The sequence below is a fragment of the Xenopus laevis genome, chromosome 4L (assembly GCF_017654675.1).
Source record: "Xenopus laevis strain J_2021 chromosome 4L, Xenopus_laevis_v10.1, whole genome shotgun sequence".
Classification (NCBI taxonomy): Eukaryota; Metazoa; Chordata; class Amphibia; order Anura; family Pipidae; genus Xenopus; species Xenopus laevis.
The window spans coordinates 10,315,429-10,337,042 of NC_054377.1; the positions used below are offsets into that span (position 1 = coordinate 10,315,429).

The 21,614-nt window shown below is 42.3% G+C and overlaps 1 protein-coding gene across 1 annotated transcript; it reads right to left on the reverse strand.

The window, feature by feature from the left end:
- Nucleotides 1–1,526: 1,526 nt before the first annotated feature.
- On the reverse strand, nt 1,527–19,033 carry nadsyn1.L (NAD synthetase 1 L homeolog). The gene is made up of 21 exons (XM_018257355.2): nt 18,828–19,033; nt 16,349–16,409; nt 15,184–15,300; nt 14,556–14,609; nt 13,738–13,827; nt 13,449–13,500; nt 12,872–12,960; nt 12,594–12,711; nt 11,007–11,138; nt 10,730–10,804; nt 8,939–9,063; nt 7,924–7,972; nt 7,745–7,847; nt 7,224–7,392; nt 6,994–7,129; nt 6,065–6,171; nt 5,546–5,677; nt 4,849–4,918; nt 3,645–3,773; nt 3,340–3,516; nt 1,527–1,730 (listed from the first exon to the last, which is right to left on the reverse strand). Exons 1-21 carry the CDS (start codon nt 18,910–18,912, stop codon nt 1,677–1,679), a joined length of 2,124 nt encoding a protein of 707 aa, XP_018112844.1. The 5' UTR covers nt 18,913–19,033; the 3' UTR covers nt 1,527–1,676.
- Nucleotides 19,034–21,614: the final 2,581 nt, after the last annotated feature.

Below are 21,614 nucleotides of genomic sequence, written 5' to 3' on the forward strand. Positions count from 1 at the left end.
GGATACTGTCATGGGAAAAAAACATTTTTTTCAAAATGAATCGTTTAATAGTGCTGCTCCAGCAGAATCCATTTCTCAAAAGAGCAATCAGATATTTTTATATTCAATTTTGAAATCTGACATGGGGCTAGACATTTTGTCAATTTCCCAGCTGCCCCAAGTCATGTGACTTGTGCTCTGATAAACTTCAATCACTCTTTACTGCTGTACTGCAAGTTGGAGTGGTATCACCCACTGCCTTTTCCCCCCCAGCAGCCAAACAAAAGAACAATGGGAAGGTAACCAGATAACAGCTGCCTGGTAGATCTAAGAACAACACTCAATAGTAAAAACCCATGTCCCACTGAGACACATTCAGTTACATTGAGAAGGAAAAACAGCAGCCTGCCAGAAAGCATTTCTCTCCTAAAGTGCAGGCACAAGTCACATGACCAGGGGCAGCTGGGAATTTATTGGGTAGTACACAGACATTTGTGCGAGTCTCTTCTTACAGGAGCAGGTATAGTCTCTGTGTACCCTACTCGGGCAGGGGTGTCATGGGGCAGACAAATGTGAATCCATTCAGGGGACTTGGACAGACATAATGGCCCATTTTGTGCCACAAAAAAGACCTGGGTAGGTTGCACCAGGCATTTTATATGCATTGGTGTGTCTAAGTAGTTTGGGGTTCGATGATTTCTGATGGTGTGAGGTTATAGAGGCAGGGGTGTAACAATTGTAAGTTTTGTAAAGCGGCATAGGCACACAGTAATGTTATTAATATAATATCCCAACTGCTAAATATTTATGATGTATTAATAATAGTAATACAATTTTTGTTTTTAATGTACTTTTTTGGGGGACCTATGTTTTTTTCCTATCCCATGCTTTGATACAAACATGGATTTCCACTCTCTTTGCTGAGGGTCTGCTGAACCTTGAACACACTCTACATTTTGGTGAGTTATTGTCCTCCTTTAAAGGAGAACTAAAGCCTAACTAAAGAAGTAGTTAGAAATGTTGTACATGATGTTTTGTGCTTCTGTACCAGCCCAAGGCAACCACAGCCCTTTAGCAGTAAAGATCTGTGTCTCCAAAGATGCCCCAGTAGCTCCCCATCTTCTTTTCTGCTGATTCACTGCACATGCTCTGTGCTGCTGTCACTTACTGAGCTTAGGGACCCACTCACAATATACAGTACAGTACAGTCGGATTGCTTCGGCTTTCCGAAGTCGCCCTAAGTTTCCTCATGAGGAAACTTCGGAAAAGCGTTCCAAGTCCCATCCTGCCGGCGATTCACATTCTAGCCGGCGGGAAGGCAGTTCGGGGAGATCTGTCGCCCGAAAAAGAAGCGATTTGTTGCTGGGCAACTAATCTCACGAAATAGCAGCGTGTGCCCTTACCCTTAGGGTTTAGTTCTCCTTTAATTAACTGTGAAATACATATTATTGTATAGGGATGTGACAATCTATAGATTTCAGATGCAGATTTCCAAAAAGGTTTCTCTTTTATGACAATTTTTTTTTGTTAAATAGCCGCTGGAGAGCTAAGAAAATAATTTTATTGTCATTTGTCACAAAAGGGCACAAACATGACGTTGCTTCTATAACTGCCAAGGTCTTAAGTCCTCTGTTTATTTGGCTACGGAAACCTGTAGTGATTTCTGCTGAAAAAGAGAATTTCCACGACATCTGAGCTCAGTCGATCTCTTCCAATATATCTGTGTTTCGGTTTCCTTCCAAATGTGACACCTGCAACCAAAGAGAATGCCAGCGAGTGAGAAGCAAATCCATATTGTACAGGTATGGGATCTGTTATCCAGAATGCATGGGACCTGGCATTTTCCAGATAAGGGATCTTTCCTTAAGTCATAGCTTTCTGGATAAGGGCCCCATGCCTGTACTTTTTTGTTTGTTTCCTTTGGGGTTTAAGCTGGTAAAGCCCACTATTTTTCATCTTAAATATAGGTCCAGCAAGAGGGCAGGAAAACATCAGCAGAGGAAGGGATTCCTTTATTATAAGGGCAATTAACTTCTAGAATCACAAGGGTCCAAATTCCCCTAGCAACCATACACTGATGTGAATAAGAGACTGAAATATGAATAGGAGAGGACTGGATAGAAAGATGAGTGATAAAAAGTAACAATTACGGGCAGATTTATCAAGGAAATTATTAGGTGCAAGTCAGTTGCAACTCAAAAAGGGAGCCCTAGAAGTAATTCCTCCTCCAGGCAGTTATTAATGTACGGCTTCCTTGCTCCTTTTTGCACAATGTCATAACTAAAGTCTAATAACCCCATGGGCAAAATTTGCTCTAGAGCCCTAATTTCCACTGGATCCACCACCAGCACCATTGTTAGGATAACTGGGCTTTAATGGATTCTATCTACAATAGGGATGCACCGAATTCAGGATATGGTTCGGGATTTGGCCTTTTTTTTAGCAAGATTCGGCCGAAACCTTCTGCCCAGCCGAACCCAATCCGAATCCTAATTTGCTTAAACTAGTCCTGCGCCAGCTCCAACAGACTCAGACCAGCCCCTTAACACTGTCATTTTATATATTTATACTCTTATTTTATTTGTCATATATTAAAAAAGGGGTCAAACCCCTTTAAAATATTATATTTTTACAGGTTCCCAGTGTGCACTTAGCTTTTTCTAAGAGTATTTTTGTACGCAGTTTTGCTTAGTAGCACCTGGGTCATATCTGTATAGGAGTGCTGAAATCTTTTTGAGTAATAAATAAAGATTATTTTTATTTTATAAGCCCAGTGAGTGCGAATCCTTTTGGACATGTATGGAGAATCGTTGATGTTTCTGCGCCCAGGCAATACATTTGGTATATATTCAAAGTTCACAAAGTATTTATATATATAGTGCCGTAAATAGCCATATTAAGGGGCAGATTTATTAAGGGTCGAATTGAAAATTCGAATTTTCACTTTTTTTTATGGTCAAACTGTCAAATTCGAGTAGAGAATTATCCAAACTCGATTAGATTTTTGAGATTTGTCATACTCTGGCCCTTTAAGAATTCAAATTCGACTTTTCACCACCTAAAACCAGTTGAATTCACGTATAAGTCAATGGGAGAAGTCCAGTGACCAATTTGGAGATGTTTGTAGCCTTCGGAGAAAAAACTCGTCGTGTCAAATTCGATTCAAGTTTTCGAGTCGGTAAAATTCGTCCGAGTTTTAGATATTCATTTATTTTTTATCTAATACCCCCCAGTTGAATTTCAAATATATTTGAATTTAAGGGAGTTAAAAAAGAAAAAGCTCACATGAATTCGAAAATTCGACCTTTGATAAATGTGCCTCTAAATGTACCGTGTGTAAGGTATCGATACAGCGCTTACCTCATTATCAATGCAACGAAACTGCCAGTTCCAAGCCACGTTGTACAGAAAGGGCCGCAGATCAAAGCGGTTATCATCTGGGCTATAGCTCTCAGCGTGATAAGAGGGCGTGAGGGTGGTCATTTTGTGCCGATTGATAGAATACGTCCTGAAGAAATGCTTGACTTTATCCGACACCTTTTGAGGCAAAAGTAAAATTATTTTCTGCAAGAATGGGTTTCTGGTTGTACCCGCTACATTAATAAAAGGGACACTGTCCCTTCGTGCTATTAAGAGGGCAGATGAGAAAAGGAGGGATCAGTTACCTGTTTTGGGGTGCATCTGTTTTTCCACATGAGCAGAAGTTTGCAGAACATGCTGTAGGGTCCGGCTTTCAGAACTTTTCTGAGTTTCCCATAAACAGAGAGCTCGGCGTAGGTCATCCCCATGTCATCCTGAAGACATTTATATATATATAATAATAATAATATACGGTATATAATAATAGTAAGGGGTGGTTCACCGTTAACTTTTAGTATGTTATACAATGGCTAATTCTAAGCAACTTGTCCATTGGTCTTCATTTTTTCTTTCTTATAGTTTTTGAATGATTTGTCTTCTTCTTTTGACTCTGTGCAGCTTTTAAATGGGGGTCACTGACCCCATTTAAAAGCAAAAGCTCCGTAAGGCTACAAATCTATTGTTATTGCTACTTTGTATTACTTGTGTTTCTATTCAGGCCTCTCCTATTCTTATTCCAGTCTCTTATTCAAATCAATGCGTGGTTGCTAGGGTCATTTGGACCCTAGAAACCGTAGTGCTGAAATTGCAAACAGGAGAGCTGCTGAATAAAAAGATGAATAACTCAAAAACCTTGATAACCAATAGCAAATTGTCTCAGAATATCAGTCTCTACATCATACAAAAGGTTAATTTAAAGGTGAACAACCCCTTTAAGCAGAATGCCAGCCTGAATCCCAAAATCCCATCTAGAATTACTCTAATGGGGCAGATCCAGACTGATATTCAAAATAGGATCTGGCATTACAGGTACACAGATGCCCAAACATCCCCGCCCCCACATTCCCAATAAATAGTAACCGTCTATAGCATCTCACAGCAGCCCCTCTTGCATTTGCCACAACCTACAGATGTGAATGCAAGTTTATGGGGCGCAGTTTTGGGTGCATCAGAAAAAATGTTTTCCCCTTCCCACCCCTAATTTGCATATGCAATTTAGGGTTCGGTATTCGGCCGAATCTTTCACGAAGAATCCGGGGGTTCGGCCGAATCCATAAAAGTGGATTCGGTGCATCCCTAGAATTAAAATATATTTTTTATATATTTAAGAGAGTGCAAATTGGCCATCGAAGAGTGATTGGCACGTCGGCTGTAGTGATAACGAGAGCCAATGAGATGATTAAGTCAACCCCACCATATTAAACCAAGATCTACAGAAGACTCATCTAATGCATTCAGTTAAATGGAAATGCTTATGACGCAATGCATTATGGGACGAACGATTTTCACCTCGTCAGTCTGAGACACTTTCCCATCAGTGAGGGGCTCCAGTTCAGCCGTAGGGGGAGCGGACATTATTCTGTAAATGAAATATACAAACATTCATAGAATATAAATCGCCTCCCTTTATTTAAATAATTATAAAATAGAAAAGTCAAAGGATAAGTCACCCTTTAAAATAAGTGAATGTAAAATTGATGAGGGTGTTATTCTAAGCACTTTTGCAATGTACATTCATTGTTTATTTTTCTTTAATTCCAAGATATTAAGAGATACATGTACTGTTAATAGGAATGAATTTTGTTACAACAGCGCCACCTGCTGGTTATTTTCTGACCAGTCTGACCACCAAGTAGTCAAGGAATTTGTCAGGAGAAAGAAAGAGGCTGCTCTGATGTTCTTCTGCTTAGGAAAAACATTAGCAACCTTTCTCAAATCTTTCCTAAGCAGAAGAACATCAGAGCAGCCTCTTTCTTTCTCCTGACAACTTCCTTGACTACTTGGTGGTCAGACTGGTCAGAAACTGACCAGCAGGTGGCGCTGTTGTAACAAAATTCATTCATATTAACAGTACATGTATCCCTTAATATCTTGGAAAATAAACAATGAATGTACATTGCAAAAGGGCTTAGAATAACACCCTCATCAATTTTACATTCACTTATTTTAAAGATTTACTTATCCTTTAAGAAAAGGAGCAATTTACCCTTGCAGTGCGTGTAACCGGAATTTGTCGATAGAATACTGGATGAAACCTCTCAGGTCAGTCTTACTGATTCCACCAATCGGATTGAGGTCTGCACTGGAGCAGTCGTACTTGGTCAGATAGCCACGGAGACTTGGAAAGAGGAAACAAGCTGCTCACTAGCCGAGCCACAACAGACACCATCCTGCCGCATTCCATCTGCTGACTCAATATTTTGCAGTCGATGAAATGAGCGGTTGCCATACTGCTGATCTAGCAAAAGGGAAATCCTGCCCAACCTAAAGTATTTCGCAACACTTACAGGAAGTCAAAAGTGACCAATATATGTGCCCCTTATATTTAACAACAGGGATGTCTAAAGTAAGTGCAATATAATATAAATAATGCATCCCGCTATTTTTATACAGAATCTAAATAGAGAACCTATTCTGATAATCTATACTTTAGCAATCTGTGCAATAAAACCTGCTGCAATCTGAAAATGAAACTTTCATTGAAAAGAACCCAAAGTCCAAAAACCTTTCATCCACATTAGCAGATCCAAGTACCAGCAGCCCACCTTCCAAGCCCCGTGCCCAGAGGCTTAACTGTGCAAACAAGTACGCAATAACCATACGGATCCGAGCCTGTAAAAGAGGGAAAATAGATCAGAAGTAGGTTTTTGACAGAATCTTAGTTAGATTCTGCTATAGTTCCAGGGGTACCCAGGGCACAAATAAGCACTCACCCCAAATCTCCCCCTAACTGACCTTCAGGCTGGGCCCCCTTAGCTCATAACAAGGTTACAGATATATAGAAACATTGGGGTAACAGTCACCCTGCTATAGTTCCAGGGGTACCCCGTGTACAAATAAGCACTCACCCCAAATCTCCCCCTAACTGACCCTCAGACTGGGCCCCCTTAGCTCATAACAAGGTTACAGATATATAGAAACATTGGGGTAACAGTCACTCTATAGTTCCAGGGGTACCCAGGGCACAAATAAGCACTCACCCCAAATCTCCCCCTAACTGACCTTCAGACTGGGCCCCCTTAGCTCATAACAAGGTTACAGATATATAGAAACATTGGGGTAACAGTCACCCTGCTATAGTTCCAGGGGAACCCAGGGCACAAATAAACACTCACCCCAAATCTCCCCCTAACTGACCTTCAGACTGGGCCCCCTTAGCTCATAACAAGGTTACAGATATATAGAAACATTGGGGTAACAGTCACCCTGCTATAGTTCCAGGGGTACCCAGGGCACAAATAAGCACTCACCCCAAATCTCCCCCTAACTGACCCTCAGACTGGGCCCCCTTAGCTCATAACAAGGTTACAGATATATAGAAACATTGGGGTGTCACCCTGCTATAGTTCCAGGGGTACCCAGGACACTAATAAGCCCTCACCCTAACTGTTCCCCAAAATACTAAGTGTGGCACTAATCTGCACTTGAGTATACCTGCACATTCTGTAGTGCTAAATTCTCTCTTCCGCTTCCTCCGTGGGCTCGGAACTTTGGAACTTTTCCAGTCACCACCTGAAATATGCTCATGATCGCTTTCACTGCCCCATCTATTTTAGGAGTCAAATGATAGCTAAAGATATGGAGGAAAGAAAGAGACAGTTAGCAAAGGGGACACTGTCCCTCTGTTTGGGGATCCCCAATCCTGACCCTCAGCTGCCATGTACCTGCCTATTTGCTGTGCCAGATACTTGGCTCTGTCGTGTGTGTCTTGGGAGGAGTTTTCACTGGCCATGTAGCAAGTGGTTAATATACGTCTGCACAAATCCTGGGGGCTTGTCGGCAGGTAAGTGTCATCTTGAACTATGCCCCGAACTTCTGTTAAGACGTCACCGTCTATAATAGTAAATATGGTTATTTATTAGAGAGAGAAAATGCCATAGTGCTGCTAGAAATGTGCTTATCCTTACAGATATAAGGGTGTAAGCTCCTATGCTCAGTGTCGGACTGGCCCACCGGGATACCAGGAAAACTCCCGGTTGGCCCGGGTGTCAGTCTTGATTCTAACCAATTGCCCTATTTTGGTCATTCCCTACTTCTTTATGGGAAAAAAAGGCTTAATAATGGAAGAATAGAGTATAGTAAGTAGGTATAAAAGAGAAGGAAAAATCTGTAGGCCCATGGTCTAAGGTTTTCTGGTGGGCCTCTAGCATCCCAGTCCAACACTGCCTATACTGAAAGTACTTACTGTCTGCGGCCACTGCCCTGCACACCAGGGTACACATGGAGTACACAACGCACGCTACTGCTGAACTATCAACCCCACCGCTGAGAGGAAGGAGGAATCCGGACTGAAAAACAGACACACAGATGGGTTCCTTGGCTCTATAATGTGGACTGATAAAAAAATACTTTATTTTATCTTACCTGCTTGCTGCGTCGTAAATAGTCCCAAAGCCAGCACGCCGGTCCTAGGCTAAAATAAGCAATATTTATCAAAGTCCGATTTTATCACAATATATTCTGCTACAAACTCCGTTCAAATCCGCTCTTTTTTAACGCTTATTTATTATTACATTTTCCCGAAAATTTGCATTGCGTGGAAGAATCATATTGTCACGATTTTTTTCAAATTTTTCACCCGAAAACTCAAATTCTTATGCTTTTTTGCCTGAAAATTTTGGGGTATTGCACGAAACCCAGCGCACATCAAAACATCATTGGGACTTCTCCCATTGACTTATATGCAACCTCAACACGTCAGATTTTCTAATTTAGACTTTTCCATCCTTGGGGTTTAATAAATTCAGAAAAATGTGTGATTTTTTTAAAAGTCCGATTTTATTAAAAAAAAAAAAAAAATCACAATTTTTTTTGGGGGATTTTTGCATTCGGACTTAAGTAAATAACCCCCTAGATGTTAAAAAGGTTGTTCATCTTTAAATTAACTTTTAGTATGAGAGTGATATTGTGAGACAATTTGCAATTGGTTGTCATTTTTTATTATTTGTGGTTTTGGAGTTATTTAGCTCTTTATTCAGCAGCAATTTCAGTAATCTGGTTGCTAGGGTCCACATTCCCCTAGCAACCATGCACTTCTTTGAATAAGAGACTGGAATATGAATAGGAGAGGCCTGAATAGAAAAATAAGTAATAAAAAAAGTAGCAATAACAATACATGTGTAGCCTTACAGAGCATTTGTTTTTTAGATGGGGTCAGTGACCCCCATTTGAAAGCTGGAAAGAGTCACAAGAAGGCAAATAATTCAAAAACTATAAACTATGATGCATGCTGGGATTGATATAACTGTGGCCCTATACTGCAGGCATGTGATGGGGAGAAGCAATTTAGCATATGGGCCTTATCCTGAGATTATCTCTCTCTTCTCTCACTCATACAGAATTTGAACAAGATTTCAGTATTAAATTCCAGTTAAAATACCTTATCTCCTCCTCTGGGGTGTGGTATTTCCACTGAATGGGATCACTAGTGGGCAAATCTAAATCATCAAACGATGACAGGGAGAAATCCACGCGCACTCTGTGGAACGGTCTCACTCGGCTTGCCTATGAAAAATACAAAAAATCATCATTAACCAGCATTCAAGTCAATGGAGGGGCAATTCCAAGCATTTTGGCAATGGCACACAGGGAAGGTCATTTATTAACACTGGGCAAATTTGCCCATGGGCAGTAACCCATGGCAACCAATAAAAATTGCTGCATTCATTGTTTTTCTTACAGATGGCTTTAAAAAGCTAATCACTGATTGGGTGCAATAGGTAACTGCCCATGGGCAAATTTGCCCAGTGTTGATAAATGAGCCCCAGGGTGTTTTTCTATTGTAAGTTTGGGGAGGGGTAAAACACTGGGAATAGTCCTGTGTTAGTTATGTGTGGGTGCCTAACCCGCCCGAGACCGACTGCCATTTATAGACCCGCCCCGTCCCGCCAATGACGTCGCAAAAGGGGCGGGGCAATTAGGTGCGCGTCTATAAAAAAGGAAGCCGGCAGTGCAAGCCGCAAAAAGGGGTGCAAGGTCGGTCCGAACCTGCGGGTATAGGGCTGGCCCGCACATCACTATCCTGTGTAACGTTGCCCTTTGAGGATGGATAGGACTGGACACATGGGTAAATATCATTGGGGGTGGTAGGTCGACTGTATGGGAATAAAGAAAATTATCCCTATTCCACACATATGCTGCCCATCTGATGCATACCATAAAGGACACCCAAAGCAGGAACAGGTGATGCAGCTGTAGGGATCCCAGTCATTGCTGGGGCCCAGAGAAAGGCCGTACAGTGCCCTAGTGAAATATGGGTTGCTAATGGTGGCCCTGCTTTCTCCCAAGCTGTCCCTGAGGCTCCATATTCTTAAAGGAGAAGGAAAGGCTAAAATTAAGTAAGCTTTATCAGAAAGATCTATATAAATACACCAGTAAACCCTCAAAGTAATGCTGCTCTGAGTCCTCTGTCAAAACAAACACAGCATTTCTTTCCTTCTATTGTGTACTCATGGGCTTCTGTATCAGACTTCCTGTTTTCATCTTAAACCTCCTTGCCCCGGGCTTGAGCATGCTCAGTTTGCTCCTCTCCCCCTCCCTCCTCCCCTCCCTACTGTAATCTGAGCCCAGAGCTATGAGTGAGCAGGGAGAGACTCAGGCAGGAAGTGAGGTCACACTAAACTAATATGGGAGCTGCTATCCTAAACAAACAGAGAGAGCTTCCAAAGCTGTTTACACAGGTATGGTAAAGCATTCTGCAGATAGCTTGCACTATTGCAGCTTATCTATTGGACATAATCTGTCTCAGTAGCTTTCCTTCTTCTTTAAGGAGTCCTTGCCTGTAAGTGATAACACCTTGTATGCAAAGATCAGCCCTGAGCGTGCCCAGTAAGCACCCACAGCATCCCAGATTGGACTGAGCATGTGCAGAGCCTGCAACACCAGGGAGAGAGCCAATCAAGATCCAGATACATCTCGGGTCCAGTTGCAGCACTTGTACAGCAATCCCTATGTAAAAGGTAAATAATGTGTGTGTCCTGTAACAGCACCGTATGGATAGAAGTGAGGGGCATCCAGAAGTGAGGTACATCCAGAATCTTAAATTAATCAACCTTTTCGGTGTACACCTCTAAAGACTTATGGGTAAATTGAATGGCACCGGAATACACAGCTCTGTATTCTATTATTATACATTATAATAATATATATATATAATTCTGAAGGTCCTTACCGAAATGCACCGTGATGAAATCTGAGCTCGATAACTCCGGACATCTTCCAAATCCAGCGTTGCCGTTAGAACTTCCTATGGGAAGATTAACATATACAGGATTAGTTTGAACAGTGCAAAGAGCCCGTCCTCAAAGCAAATCACATAAGATATTATCCAGAGTATTCTACCTCTCCCGGCTGGAAGCCCCAAAAGCTATCAGAATTGAACCTCCTATAACACAGGTATGTGTACGTTTGTTATTATATAAAAGTTTGCCTTAAGCCAATGACCCTACCACGTCTGTTAGTGAAAACTGGGAACCCTGGGCCACAATATCACCATTGACGGACACCATCGCGCAGCCATCGAAGTACAGTCTGTCGCCGTCACATCCTTTCATGTTGGAGAGGAGATAAATTCCACCGTTCTGGAACACAGATGTGAACACATTTTGTATAGGCAGCTTAAATGTATTGGATTAATTCTGCACTCAAAAAAAAAAAAAAGAAAATGTTATTACAGTACAATTTAAAACATATACGCCCCAAAGTCTAAGGCCTTATATATTCTTCAGTCTGCCATCAGGTGACTCTCAGCTGTACTTGTGCCTTTAGCTCCTCCTCCTAAACCTGTCAGTTTGCCATCAGGTGACTCTCAGTTGTACCTGTGCCGTTAGCTCCTCCTCCTAAACCTGTCAGTTTACCATCAGGTGACTCTCAGCTGTACTTCTGCCTTTAGCTCCTCCTCCTAAACCTGTCAGTCTGCCATCAGGTGACTCTCAGCTGTACTTCTGCCTTTAGCTCCTCCTCCTAAACCTGTCAGTCTGCCATCAGGTGACTCTCAGTTGTACCTGTGCCGTTAGCTCCTCCTCCTAAACCTGTCAGTTTACCATCAGGTGACTCTCAGCTGTACTTCTGCCTTTAGCTCCTCCTCCTAAACCTGTCAGTCTGCCATCAGGTGACTCTCAGCTGTACCTGTGCTTTTAGCTCCTCCTACTAAACCTGTCAGTCTGCTATCAGCTGAGTCTCAGCTATACGTGTACCTTGTAAGAGAATGGATTCCCTGCCTCCTTTAAAGGCCAATATTGGAGAACAAATTCTTTATCACCTACAATTTTAGCTAATTTCTCAACTCTTCATTGATGAATGCAGCACCACATGAGTTATATCCATCAGGTGTCCTTTTAAAGGGGAAGTAACCTGCAAGGGGGCAGCCTCTGGGAGATCGAGTTGAGTAGCTGGGAAGGGGCAGAACAATAGTAAAACTGTCTGTTACAGTACAAGATCGGCTCTGTCTAAAGGACTCCAAGATGCAGATACATTAGGTCCTCAGACTCTCCTTAAAGGAACAGTTCAGTGTGAAAATAAAAACTGGGTAAATAGATAGGCTGTGCAAAATAAAAAATGTTTCTAATATAGTAAGTTAGCCAAAAATTTAATGTATAAAGGCTGGAGTGACTGGATGTGTAACATAATAGCCAGAACACTACTTCCTGCTTTTCAGCTCTCTAACTCTGAGTTAGTCAGTGACTATAAGGGGGGGCCACGTGGTCCATATCTGTTCAGTGAGTTTGCAATTGATCCTCAGCATTCAGCTCAGATTCAAACAGAATGACCCATGTGCCCCCCTCAAGCCTCTGATCGGTTACTGGCTGGTAACCAATCAGTGGAAACCAAGAGAGCTGCAAAAAAGGAAGTAGTGTTCTGGCTATTATGTTACACATCCAGTCACTCCAGTCTTTATACATTACATGTATATATATTAGAAAGATTTTTTATTTTACACAGTCTATTTACCCAGTTTTTATTTTTACACTGAACAATTCCTTTAAGTCGTTTACTGCCATTATAACAATTCACAGGTGGGTACACAGGTGACGTACCTTTGCTGTTGTAGACTTGATTAGATCTACCCGTAGGTAAGCCTTCCTCAGTTCATGGTGACTGGCTGAGCCATTGGTAATTATCTCCACTCCATCCAGCCCCATGTCGATGTGGGGGCTGTGATAAGGAGAAAACAATAGGGCTTCAGAGAAAATGACAGTTAGGAGCAATACAGCATCACTAGCCTCAAAACAAAGGGCCTCATTTATCAAAACCCAACAAAAACCAATGAAGGAACCAGGAAGCAGCTTTCTACGTTACCTACAAATCAAGTTACCTATTTGGTGCCCACAGTTCTTCACAGATTTCAGTGCCCAAGCAGGTGTCCTTGGTTGCTAATACCGCATCACCAAATGGTACGGTAACCTACATTAGGGGCAAGAAGAGTCATAGAGTAGACACTCGGAAATATTGCCATGGATTATAATAAAAACTGATATGGCACCGAATCCCAATCAAGAATATCATCAAGATAGCAGGTACACTAGAGCAGTGATCCCCAACCAGAAGCTCATCAGTTGCTCTTCAACCCCTTGGATGTTGTTCCCAGTGGCCTCAAATCAATAGCTTATTTTTTAATTCCAGGCTTGGAGGCAAGTTCTGGTTGCTTAAAAACCAGGTGCACAGCCAAACAGAGCCTCAATGTAGGTTGACAAACCCCATAGGGGCTGCCAAATGGCCAATCACAGACCTTATGTATATGGCACCCCAAGAAAATTTTTCATGCTTGTGTTGCTCCCCAACTCTTACTTCTGAATGTTGCTCACGGGTTTAAAAGGTTGGGGATCCCTGCTGTAGAGCCACCAGTTATATAATCCAAGCTCTACCCAAACCTAAGTAACATAATGACTTACCTGCCCAGTTATTGATTGAATTGTCCTTGGAAGGAAAAAGTCCTCCACCTCTCTTAAGAAAAAGGGAAAAAGATTAGCATGACATTCCCTTTACCAAATAATCATAATAAAACTGAGAATTCTAATTGTTTCAAAGGTAATGTTCCTTTATACAAGCAGATTCATGCAAGCTCCTCTTGCTGCCAGGGAGGGGGGATTTCTCTCAAGCTACAGAGAAAGTAGACTCCACCTCTCGGGCCCCCCTACAACCGTGGGGGTCTTCTTCCTCTATAGTTACACAACTGCTTACCGTATTCTACTCCATGGTGTGAACCAGCGCAGTTCCCGGTAGTTCCCTTCATTGGCCATAACCATTTTTGGCCGTATAAGAAGTATTTTCCTTAAAAGAAAGTGAAATTGTTACCGAATGGCTGCCCCCATGGCTACACAGCAGCTTGTTTGTATAAACTATAGTAGTACTTATCTGTGATCTACTGTGTATCCTGTGCTTGAATGTCCGCCCCCATGGCTACACAGCAGCTTGTTTATATAAACTATAATAGTACTTATCTGTTATCTACTGTGTATCCTGTGCTTGAATGGCCGCCCCCATGGCTACACAGCAGCTTGTTTATATAAACTATAGTAGTACTTATCTGTTATCTACTGTGTATCCTGTGCTTGAATGGCCGCCCCCATGGCTACATAGCAGATTGTTTATATAAACTATAGTAGTAGTTATCTGTTATCTACTGTGTATCCTGTGCTTGAATGGCTGCCCCCATGGCTACACAGCAGCTTGTTTATATAAACTATAGTAGTACTTATCTGTTATCTACTGTGTATCCTGTGCTTGAATGGCTGCCCCCATGGCTACACGGCAGCATGTTTAGATAAACTATAGTAGTAATTCTGATACAAACACATCAGTTTTACCAGTACAGGGCAACAGTACATAATATTGTCCTTCCTTTAAAACACTTTCATTCTTTGGTGTTACTGTTCCTTTAACCTGCAGCGGGCTGAAAAAAAACTAACCACTGATTGGTTGCTATGGGCTACTGCCCAGAGGCAAATTTGCCCACTGTTTATAAATGTGCCCCAGTATGTTCTTTATGTATCACTTACCTGTTGAGAAATATCACCCGACAATTATAGCGGACATTTTTGTGCATCACGGGCCTGCAAATAAAAGGAAATTAGGAAAAACATATATTTTTTTTAAATTATAGATTTCTTTGTAGACCCACTAGTGAATATCAGGATAGAAACACCCAGTAGTCTACAATGCAAACACTATAGAAACTACGTCTTTCAGGCCCCACCCACTTATCCAACATTTAATCAACACTAACAGTTAATTTAAAGGTGAACAACCCCTTTAATGAAACCCAATAGGCTGGTTTTGCTTCCAATAAGGATTAATTATATCTTAGTTGGGATCAAGTACAAGCGACTGTTTTATTATTACAGAGAAAAGTGAATCATTATTAATATATGAATTATTTGGATAAAATGGAGTCTATAAGAGACGGCCTTCCCGTAATTTGGAGCTTTCTGGATAACAGGTTTCCATATAATGGACCTGTGCAGAGAAAAAGGAAATCATGTTTACATTTTGGACTATTTGGATAAAATGGAGTCTACAAGGGACAAGCTTTCTATAATTGTGAGCTTTCTGTATAATGGATTCCATATAAAATTCCAGATTAGAAAAAAGTGTATTGAGCAGAAATGAGAAAAAGAGGAGACTCACATGCCCACGTCGCATACGATATCGGTTGTTTCGGGAGATTCCAGCAGCTTGGCCAGAACTTGGAATGAATGAAGTATGGTGTCAGACTCATAGAAGTGATCGGAGCAGCCATAACCACTGAAGAAAAAGAAAAAATTCCCATTAATGATATCGTATTAATAGCTCAGGGTGTAAGTACCTTTATATCAGTTCCTAGCGTTCATTACACAGAACCAACCTGTGTATAAGGATAATGCACTATATTTATATTTTTATATAAGGGGTAAATTATTGTTCTAGTACGATGTAGACAGATATTCTGAGACAAATTACAATTGGTCATTATTTATGGTTTTTTTAATGGTTGCTAGGGTCCAATTTACCCTAGAAACCTTGCACTGGTGTGAATGAGATACAGGAAGATGAATAGGAGAGATCTTGAATAGCAAGACAATAGTGATGTGCGGGCCGACCCGATACCCGCGGGTTTACCTAGGGGTCAGGCAGGTTCGGGCTCACCTCGCATGCTCTTTTCCAACCTTCCGAATGCCTGCTTCCGGGTTGAATTTTTATAGACGTGCGCCTTTCGCCCCTTCTGTGACATCATTGGTGGTGCGGACGGCGCAGGTCTATAAAAGGGACCCGGAAGTCGGGTGCGGGTGGTCGGTTTGCGGGCGGGTGCGGGTCAGGATAAGAACGACCCGCACATCACTACAAGACAAGAAATAAAGGATAAATAAAAAAACCTATTGTAGCCTCACAGAGCAATAGTTTTTAGCCTGCGGGGTCAATGACCCCCATTTGATAGCTTTGAGGAGCTGGAAAGAGAATGCAAATAATTCAAAGACTATAAAAAATGAATACCAGTTGACTGGGAGCTTTTATATCACTGTAAGGTGAACTACTCCTGGTAGTATCTATGTAATAATGATATAATTGTATCTAACTAGCACATGGTAATTTTAATAGGGTTGACAATTATACCAGGCCGATAAGCTGCCGACACAGTAGGACCCATACACAATAACACGGGGTTGGCCCTGGTGCAGTCACAACTCCATCTCACCATGTTAGCCCTTTGGCAAGTTGGTTGGGACTGCATAGGCCTGCATAATATTGTGAATATTGGCCCAAGCAGAGCTTTAGCCTAAAAAAGAGAATTCTAATTCTGTAAAACATTTCTCACCAGATTTCGAGTTCTGGGCCGAGTCTGTAACGGGCCTTTTTCTCCTTAGCAATACGGATGCCTAAAAAATAAAACCAAATAGTGTAATGCCGTGCAGCGGATAAACTGAGCCTAGGAAAATGCTGAACTTGTCTATGAAACTAAAGCTGGTCATAGACGTACAAATTATAGTTTAAAGTCGGACGAATAATCGCATGCCTCCCAACATATTGGAAACAGAAGGAGTGTGACTGTGGGATAGCAGGTATAGTAGGGAGAGATGGTGTCTATAGTAACAGTGGATAATAGTCTCTGGGAAGGGAGTGTGACTGTGGGATAGCAGGTATAGTAGGGAGAGATGGTGCCTATAGTAACCGTGGATAATAGTCTCTGGGAAGGGAGTGTGACTGTGGGATAGGAGGTATAGTAGGGAGAGATGGTGTCTATAGTAACAGTAGATAATAGTCTCTGGGAAGGGAGTGTGACTGTGGGATAGCAGGTATAGTAGGGAGAGATGGTGCCTATAGTAACAGTGGGATAATAGTCTCTGGGAAGGGAGTATGACTGTGGGATAGCAGGTATAGTAGGGAGAGATGGTGCCTATAGTAACAGTGGATAATAGTCTCTGGGAAGGGAGTGTGACTGTGGGATAGCAGGTATAGTAGGGAGAGATGGGGCCTATAGTAACAGTGGATAATAGTCTCTGGGAAGGGAGTGTGACTGTGGGATAACAGGTATAGTAGGGAGAGATGGGGCCTATAGTAACAGTGGATAATAGTCTCTGGGAAGGGAGTGTGACTGTGGGATAGCAGGTATAGTAGGGAGAGATGGTGCCTATAGTAACAGTGGATAATACTCTCTGGGAAGGGAGTGTGACTGTGGGATAGCAGGTATAGTAGGGAGAGATGGTGCCTATAGTAACAGTGGATAATAGTCTCTGGGAAGGGAGTGTGACTGTGGGATAGCAGGTATAGTAGGGAGAGATGGTGCCTATAGTAACAGTGGATAATAGTCTCTGGGAAGGGAGTGTGACTGTGGGATAGCAGGTATAGTAGGGAGAGATGGTGTCTATAGTAACAGTGGGTAATAGTCTCTGGGTAGGGAGTGTGACTGTGGGATAGCAGGTATAGTAGGGAGAGATAGTGTCTATAGTAACAGTGGATAATAGTCTCTGGGAAGGGAGTGTGACTGTGGGATAGCAGGTATAGTAGGGAGAGATAGTGTCTATAGTAACAGTGGATAATAGTCTCTGGGAAGGGAGTGTGACTGTGGGATAGCAGGTATAGTAGGGAGAGATGGGGCCTATAGTAACAGTGGATAATAGTCTCTGGGAAGGGAGTGTGACTGTGGGATAGCAGGTATAGTAGGGAGAGATAGTGTCTATAGTAACAGTGGATAATAGTCTCTGGGAAGGGAGTGTGACTGTGGGATAGCAGGTATAGTAGGGAGAGATGGGGCCTATAGTAACAGTGGATAATAGTCTCTGGGAAGGGAGTGTGACTGTGGGATAGCAGGTATAGTAGGGAGAGATGGTGCCTATTGTAACAAATCACTTGGCGCGAAACATTTCTCTGTTTTTTTTTTTTGCTTTATATTATAGTGGGGGAGAAAGGTTCCCTTCCCAAGGTGAGCAAACATCATCCACTTGTGCCTGGAGGGTTTGCAGGCCTGGAAAGCTGATAGCCAATCAGAGTCAAAGTAGCTAATCTTAAAACAAATTAAATTAAATTGGAAACAAACTCAAACTTTTTGCAATTAAAGGAGATCTGGACCTGCAGTGGTTGACTGGCCATAAAAGATGGAGTTGTGCCGCTGCAGGGATATTAGAATACAGAGAATCAGCAGTCGATATCTTATTAAAGTAAACATAATGCATCTATATTTGCACAGTACAATTTACATACACACCTAGAGGAACACAAGCAATGGGCACGAGTAGATTATATTTATAGACATAGGGCTGGCCCCGTCCTATGCCTGATAATATTGATTAAAGAACTGCAACTTGGAGCTGCAGCTCCACCTGTGCCATTTTTCATAGGCTCCAATGAGTATTTCCCATGACAACCGCTCCCCTTTGCACTTGGTGGGTCCTGCCCAAATTAAATTGCCGATGGGGTCCAAATAAAGAAGTTGCCCACCCGCTCCCAACTGGCCAGTCTGGCTGGCAGAAGATCCAAATACAGTACATGCCCAACATTAGTTTGCTCAGCACTATCATATACTCCAACAGCAATGGCACCCCCTAGTGGTAATAAATCATTCTGCTGTTCTGTGCAGTTATTATAACTGTTACTCTGCAGCAAAATCTGCAGAAATCAGAAGCAGAATGTGCATGCTCCTCTACAGAATAAACTGCAGCCAAAGCCTTTATAGTTGTTAATGAACTACAAACCCCAGCATGCTCAGCACAAGTAGTATTAATTGGGGTTACATTGCAAACCCAGCAGCAGCTGCAGAGCCAGCAAGCAGCTCAGACTAAGGAGAGAGTTCTACTTACTTTGCAAGATCCGATTTAAATTGCCTTCAAAATCCAGAGCCCACTGGTTTAATGCACAGGTGGCCACAGTCACTTTTCTGCCCATGGTCTCAGCAAGATCAGGGGGCAAAGTGTAAACCTTCCCGGCAGTAAAAGCTGCAGAGAGGAGTGTGCAGAGGAATTACTTCCTCCAACTACAAGCACCTCCCTCAACTCACTTTCCTCTTCCTGATGGGCTGGCGAAGCCTCTGTGTGTGACTGCCGCCTGAACTGACAGTTTAGCTAGAATGTCATCTCATTCAGATCAGCCAGTACTACAGCTACACACTTACTGTATAGTGATAGGCAGTGTATATGCACATATTAATTCAGTATAATGATCTGCTACTCCGTTACCAGTTCATCAGTCAGTAACTCTGTGACTAGCAGATCTTTATAAACATTGAATTAACATTCTGCTTTGCTAATCACCGTTCTTACTTGCACCATCTCTCCCTACTATACCTGCTATCCCACAGCCACACTCCCTTCCCAGAGACTATTATCCACTGTTACTATAGGCACCATCTCTCCCTACTATACCTGCTATCCCACAGTCACACTCCCTTCCCAGAGACTATTATCCACTGTTACTATAGACACCATCTCTCCCTACTATACCTGCTATCCCACAGTCACACTCCCTTCCCAGAGACTATTATCCACTGTTACTATAGGCACCATCTCTCCCTACTATACCTGCTATTCCACAGTCACACTCCCTTCCCAGAGACTATTATCCCACTGTTACTATAGACACCATCTCTCCCTACTATACCTGCTATTCCACAGTCACACTCCCTTCCCAGAGACTATTATCCACTGTTACTATAGACACCATCTCTCCCTACTATACCTGCTATCCCACAGTCACACTCCCTTCCCATAGACTATTATCCCACTGTTACTATAGGCACCATCTCTCCCTACTATACCTGCTATCCCACAGTCACACTCCCTTCCCAGAGACTATTATCCACTGTTACTATAGGCACCATCTCTCACTACTATACCTGCTATCCCACAGTTACACTCCCTTCCCAGAGACTATTATCCACTGTTACTATAGGCACCATCTCTCCCTACTATACCTGCTATCCCACAGTCACACTCCCTTCCCAGAAACTATTATCCACTGTTACTATAGGCACCATCTCTCCCTACTATACCTGCTATCCCACACTCACACTCCCTTCCCAGAGACCATTATCCACTGTTACTATAGGCACCATCTCTCCCTACTATACCTGCTATCCCACAGTCACACTCCCTTCCCAGAGACTATTATCCACTGTTACTATAGACACCATCTCTCCCTACTATACCTGCTATCCCACAGTCACACTCCCTTCCCAGAGACTATTATCCACTGTTACTATAGACACCATCTCTCCCTACTATACCTGCTATCCCACAGTCACACTCCCTTCCCAGAGACTATTATCCACTGTTACTATAGGCACCATCTCTCACTACTATACCTGCTATCCCACAGTCACACTCCCTTCCCAGAGACTATTATCCACTGTTACTATAGGCAATATCTCTCCCTTCTATACCCTCTGTCTTAAAACCCCACACCATTCTCAGAGTCTGTTATCTTCACATTAATTCTAACTGCAGCTAACTACTTCTCTGCAGAAATGCATTTTGTGCAGGAACTTCTAAAAAAAAAATCTGTGGTTGTTAAATATAAAACTTTATTGTGTGTTTAATGTTAATTGTAAGTTGTGCAAACTCTCTCTCTTGTTCTTCAGATAAAGATCAGTCGTAGAGGATCTGTCCTGCTGACTGAAATGGGAATTATACCTTTTCTCTCTGCATTACGCTTGTACTACAGTAACAATAAAAAGAGAAGTATAATGATAAAATGGAATTTCCATTGATCACTTTTGGATATTGAAAGCAATTAATATTTGATGTGACTTTTCTTGATGAGTAAGACAGTGCTTGTCAGTAGAAGAACCTCCCCATGTATTTGCCATAAACTCCCCCTAAGTCCCTTTTTTTTTTAACAGTAAGAATGGTAAAAATGACCTGTCTCCTCCAAGTAAGAAAACCCTCCACCACTGGGGGCCAAAAGGAAAACACCCGTGTAAAAAAAGGCTCATTTCAGCGTGTAGTCATGGATGAAAAGGGTGACCAATGTTAACATAATAATAACCGCCATTATGTTGTGCCGGTCCAATTGCAAGGGAGGTGCCTGGGAATATCCAGCATTAGATTTATACTTCTTCTGTGTCCTCCTGTCCCAAGTATGAGGCAAACATAATAGCAAAGAAGGCACCAAAAATCACAGATAGAGAGCTCTGTGGCTCATTCATGGCCCCCTGGGTATATTTTCCCAGGACACCAAGCAGAAGCAGGTTATATTGAAATTGGGTTTACATTGAATAAGTAAGTGTCCCACAAACGCAGGGCTGTAGTGGGAGTCCTGTCTGGAGTTTGGTCTTAGTGGCCAAAAATTCACAATAGACCTTTGTTATTGACCCACTGGCTTCTTGGCTTGGGTTCCCTGTTTCTCGGCTGGAATGGGCTTCTTGTTGCTTAGATAGTAATTGGTCTGGGTGGGCAGTGGGCTTATTGCTTAATTGGTGTGAGTTGGACCACATTACTGGTAAGTCAGAGAGACACTTCATCCCTGAATGGAGATAGCAACCCAAGCATTGCAAACGTGGGGCGCCTGATTTCAGTCTGAGACTTTTGCACTTTTGTGCACTTGGACACGTTTCTTTGCACCGTGCTCTTTTATCCATGCTCTTTTATTTT